At 47.2% G+C, this 5,647-nt stretch overlaps 1 protein-coding gene across 1 annotated transcript in view; it reads left to right on the top strand.

The window, feature by feature from the left end:
* The first annotated feature begins 4,639 nt into the window (after nt 1–4,639).
* Asap1 (ArfGAP with SH3 domain, ankyrin repeat and PH domain 1) overlaps nt 4,640–5,647 on the top strand; it is a 301,757-nt gene continuing 300,749 nt past the window's right edge. The window contains exon 1 of the mRNA XM_033760856.1: nt 4,640–4,688. Within this exon, the coding sequence (XP_033616747.1) occupies nt 4,658–4,688 (31 nt within the window). The 5' untranslated portion in view covers nt 4,640–4,657. The remainder of the gene's footprint in view (nt 4,689–5,647) is intronic.

Here is a 5,647-nt window from a genome sequence, read left to right as displayed (position 1 = left end):
GTAAAATATATCTTTTTAAAGGTAAAAAAAAAAAAAAAAAAAAAAAAAAAAAAAAAAAAAGACTTGTAAATCTCAATCTGAGAGCCGGGGATGTAGCTCAGAGGCACCGAGCCTGCTTCATAAGCAAGACTCCTGAGTTCAGTATAAAAAAAAAAAACTCAATCTGAGCCAGGTGTAGTGTTGCACACACAAAATCCCAGCTACTGGGAAGGCTGAGGCAGAAGAATTGCTTGAACTCAGACTTTAAGATCAGCCTGAGCAGTACAGCAAGACCCCATCTCAGAACAAAAACAAAACCACACTAAGTCTGCCCTTATCTTTGTTTTGTTTAAAGCTGAAGTTGTTTCCTTTATTCCTCTGCAAGCCAATATTTGTTGGGATTCCTGGACAAGTCTCCTTGAGGTCTCTGCAAACTTGGGCCCCCAGGTATGGCCCATTCAGTTGATTTCCCCACAGTGAGGGAGAGGGGACCGCACCTCCCCCGGGCCAGTGCCTCTGTGTCCTGATGAGGCAAGAAAACGGCTTCCACAGAGGAAACAAGCTGCCTCTGGAATATCCCAACCCAGGGTGCCACAGGTGTCTTTGTCAGGTACCCTGGAAGGGCGTCTGGAAACTCCCCAGCCTCCTTTCTGTGGGCTCTGCTGCATGCCCTCTCCTGTGCGTGTGCCCGGCTGTGTGCACTGGGTGCTATGCAAAGTCCCCCCACACCTTGGTTTCTTCCATTCTGGCTCTGCACTGATGCATTTGGGTCACAGATCTTTAAGACTGCGTGTGTTCCCAACAGAGGGAGGGGCCCATCGGCTTAGGTTGTTGAGATGCCAGAGTGGGAAGTCTCAGGTGCTCATGCCAGAGTGGGAAATCTCAGGTGCTCATTCTGCTCCCGAGAAACCTCAGCAGCTGTAAGATACAAACACTGTGGCTCTCATTTTGCCTGTATGGCACCTGAGGGCCCATGGGCTCGAGGACAGTGCATTACATGGTAGCCAAAGCAGGTAGCCAGGGCCAAATCCAATGGGCATCTTCAGGCTCTCATACGTCCACCTCAGACTAGTCCTTGCAGTACTTTGTCACTCAGGGAAAGAGGTTCGGGAAGGGGGAAAGACTTGGTTGATTTTTCAAGAGAACTGTAAGTCCCAGCAGGCTCCAGAAGATGATGCTGGTCAGGGCTACCCACAGTGCAGAGTTACCGAGCAAGGGGCCTGCCAGGAGTCCATGGCACCCAGTAGATCACGGTAACTGGGAATCGGACTCTGACAGGGACTGAAAATGCCTAGAAAGTTTTGGCTTAAGAATGTTTGTTCAGGCATCTATTCACTTATTCACCAAACAGGAACTGGGTCAGGCACTGGGATGTCTTTTCTTCCGAAGCCTTCTCCAGAGAGGAAGAAGGGGTGGGATGGTGGTTTTGCTTACAATTCCATCACGGTTGCCTTCGTCATTTTCCAAGGGTCCTCCATTCTATGGTCACCCTGAAATCTGCAGTTTGTCCTGCAGTGGAGGTGACAGGGAGCGGCCTTGAAACTACAGTGAGTCAGCCACATCCAGGCCTGGTGTCCTGCCCAAGTGTGGCCGGGCACTGCCCTTGGAAACAGACCACTGTTGACATAGGAAATACATAAACCCTCATTAGAAGGACGAAGTGTATACTCTGGGTGAGCTTCACTTTGAAAAGAAATTTTGTAGAAATTGGCTGATCCTTGTATGTTGACAGGCAGTAAAATTTCTAAGAAACAGAAGTGGATTTTTAGAAAGAAGTTTGAGGACTGAAATTGCCCAGCTGTGGTGTTTCCTGATCACAGCACTCCCTCAGGGTGAGGCTGGAAGATACTCCAATACAGGGCTTCTCATCCAGCTGGAAGGGGCAGAGTACAATGGACAGTTTTAGTCCTCATGCGTGTTGCCCTGTAGTATGAAAGGCCTCCCATTTCCCCATTTTGACAACCCATGCAGTATCTTCCTGCTGTTTCCCTTGCTTGTTTTTCTCTGATCCAGATAGTGTGTTCTGGCAATAGGCACATATTGAGCGCTGGCTACGCACCAGGCATTGTAAGAACTACAGAGGTGAACAAAAACAAAACTTTGTGTTGTCATAGAAGAAAAAGTATCGCTGTTGAATAGATCGTGAACTTTGACTTTTTTAGGGAACCCAAGGAGTTCCCAACATTTTGAGACTAGAGAGGTAAGAACTGGCAAGAGAGGCATTAGTTATCTGTGTCTTTCTATTTTTAAAAATTTATTTATTTATTTATTTTGGTACTGGGAATCAAACTCAGGACCTTGCACTTGCTAGACAGGCGAAATCTCCAGCCCATCTGTGTCTTTCTAGCTAGAAATCACAGGTCTAATTCACAGCATGTTCCCAAGGCTACTATTGCCAGCTTTTCAGAGAAGAAAACTGAGGTTCAGGCAGGTGAGATGGCTTGTCCAATGCTTGTAGAAGGGAAGGATCTTAAACCCTGTTTCCCTAATTTTTCAAGCCCTGACTCTTTCCTTGTGCTTCACTGTACCTTACAAGTCTACAACTTTCCTGATGCAAATCTGCATATGGGCATGGGTGGTAACACGCTTTTAGTTGGAATCACAAACTTAGTGGCTTGAAATACACACACACACACACCCGTCATCTTCTGGTCCTGGAGAAATCACTGCTGTGCCTTTGTTCAATGAGAGGTCTTAGGCTGTGGCTTTGAACTTATGATCTGTCCATTCAGGATTTCCTCTTCCTGATTTTTCTCTCTGGGATCCTTCTGCTCTACTGTCCCCTCCCCTGAGAAGCCACTCTGAGATCCTCTGCATTGCTTTTTGGCTTTGTATAACCTTTGTCTTTGCAAGTACCAGCAACTATCGATCCATTTTTCTGCCTTGTACTGAAGAAGGTATCCAATTTGGCTTGGCATCTTGTAAACTTCAAACTGTTGTGAGAATGAGTGAATGAATGAACTTCACAAGATAGAAGACACAGACAGTATCTATTTCATGTTTTGCTGTACAATGGGCATTCATAATATGTTGTTATCTGTGGACGAGGAAGTGAGGGATTCACTTCCTTTTCTTACCAGAAGCACAAATACACAGGGGTGCCCAACCCTGGGATTTCTGGGCCACAGTTATATGGGGACCGGGAGGTTGAAACATCAGTTGGGGGAAAGTATGCTTTGAAGGATACTTGAGAGATCTGAAGGAGAGGATGTCAGCTCTGCACCACTCAGATTTATAGTCTTTTGAGGCCTGTGCTGGTTTTTAACTAGATGAGATTTGAATGTTGCCTTGACATACTTTTTATTCTTTTGATCTGAGCTGTCTTTGATTACAAGATAATCATTGATATCGTAACAGTGTTGGGAGAGAACCCAGAAGTTGAATTTCATTGATAGGAAGACACATTTTGTTTCAAACGTGCTAAAATGTGAACACATGGCAGGAAATAAGGTGATTCCAGTGTGGTCAAATTGGCCTGCAGGTGTGGGGGTCTGATGGGACCCTCTCTTAGGAGTTAAACTTGAAGCATCTGGTCTAGTTAGCTGGTAAAGGTCTTTTTTTAGTTCTGACATTTAGAGGTGGACTAGGAATACATATGCCAGAGTCTGCTTTCCTGAAGCTACTCCTGCTCTGAAAGGCTGGTGGGATTTAAAGGAAAGAAGGAAGTTTGTAATCAGACAGATCTGGGTCCCATTTATTAGCTGTAAAAACAAAAAACAAAAAACCTCTTGAAAGACGGAATAAAAAGGATTCCCTAAAATGTACCAATAAACTCAATTAAAGCTGAAAAAAAAAAAAGGATTCCTGTCTCCTAGGCTGACGTGAAATTAAAGAAGTTATTGCTTGTGTAATATCTGATGCACATAGTTACCATGCAACATAGCTAGTTTTATTATTTTCTGTTGTTATTTAGTCTGTTAGAGATGTTGTCTGTCTTGGTCCTTGGACCAAGGGTGCACTAGGACAGTTGCTTGTATCCTCTTGGATTGTGACTGGCACAGTGGTCAGTGGACAGGATGGTCAGCCACATGACACATGTCCATGCTGCTGGACTTTGTGACAAGCTATGGAGTCAGGACCCTAGGCTACAGGCATCCTGTCCAGTTTGAGGTTGTTACTATGGCAACAATTGTTCATCACACACCTGCCCTTTGCTGCGCTTCTCACACTTACACAACCTCCCTTTTCCCTCCCAGCACAACACTGCATCAAAAGTACTGTACTACCATCCCTGTCTTAGGGTGGATGCCCCCGAAGCCAACCAAAGAAATGTGTGCCGAGTAGGGTATCTGGAGACGATCCAAGGAAACTCACATGGAGAACAGAGAGGGAGACGCAGGAGAGAAGGCAGTCAGTCTAGGGTACCTCAGCCAGCGGCATCTGGGCTTTACTCCTCCAGGGGCCTCTCAGCTTTGTCACAACGGAGAGATGAGGAGTTCGGGTCTCCTCCCCTCCTTTTCTTGTGCTCTTGTCTGAGAGGTGTACCTGGGAGCGTGAATGCCCCAGCAACCCCTGGGTGCCTCTTGGTGGCCAAGAGCAGCAAGTGGCTTGCAGCAAGATGCACCGCATCCAGTGACTTGTGAGCTTCCAGTGACTTGTGAGCTTCCAGTGACTTGTGAGCTTCGGGGCACCCTCATCTTCCACTGCCCCATTTGCCTGAGGACACAAGCTCACAGAAATGAATCTCATCCCTGGAGACAGAGCACAGTGTGAGTCTCTGCTCCCTCTGTGTTGTGGGGGGTGTGCCCCCAGCCCTGGGCTGCCCGCTGCTCCCTCTTACACACTGAGCACCGGGAAGCACAGCGTGCCCACTGAGAGTGAATGCAAGATGGTTTGAGAGTTAAAACAGCGGTGGCCCAGCCAGCCCTAGGCACCCGTGGGTCGAGCCCTGCACACTTGCTGTTGTTCCCAGGGGACCCTGAAAGCAGTGCAGAACTTGGCGGTGGTGTGGACTGCGTGGCGCCTGCTCTTGCTGGTCAAGGATCTGATCCTGTGGCTCCTGGGGAAGCATTGCCTCCACCCAGCCTGTGCAGCTCGAGGTCGCTGGGTTCTTCGCTCCTCACGTTCCGAGGGTATTTCTCTGGCATTCACTTATTTTATGAGTTTCAAAATCCTCCGGATGTAACTTCTTAGAATAACGAGGCTTTATGGATCTCGTAAGCATGCCTAAGTTCCTAGGACACCAGCACCTGGCTTTTTCTTGCCACCCGTGAAATTACCTTATTAAAATCTGATTTCTATAGTAGAGACTATATCTCTTTTGCTAAGCATTGTATTTTCCCAGTGAATGAATGGGTGCATAATTAATAGATGAACCTCATTATGAGAAGGTCTAGTCAGTGGAAAAATGATGCAGTAGGCACTTAATGAGTGTTTGTTGGGCAGGCCCTATTGTGTTGTGTTCACACCCATAGGAATTCATCTAGCCCCTGCCTCTGTGCCTGCCTGCTGCCCCCGCTAGACTGTGAGCTTGCAGTGGGCAGTGACCTTGGCTGACTCAGCTCAGCTCCTCACTGTCTGGCCCAGTGCCTCAGGGAGTAGGATCAAAGAGAACTAGTCATCACTGACATGAATTTATAATTGCCCAAGGCGTGGTTCTGGTCTTTTGGATCATATCTCTTTTTGGGAAAGGAGAGACCCAAATCATCCCCCCCCCCCGGTACTGGGG

Source organism: Fukomys damarensis, unplaced genomic scaffold, assembly GCF_012274545.1.
Source record: "Fukomys damarensis isolate Sample0158 unplaced genomic scaffold, DMR_v1.0_HiC HiC_scaffold_5, whole genome shotgun sequence".
NCBI classification, from domain to species: domain Eukaryota; kingdom Metazoa; phylum Chordata; class Mammalia; order Rodentia; family Bathyergidae; genus Fukomys; species Fukomys damarensis.
Note: the sequence above shows the minus strand (reverse complement) of the source record. Positions and strands in the feature narration are given on the sequence as shown.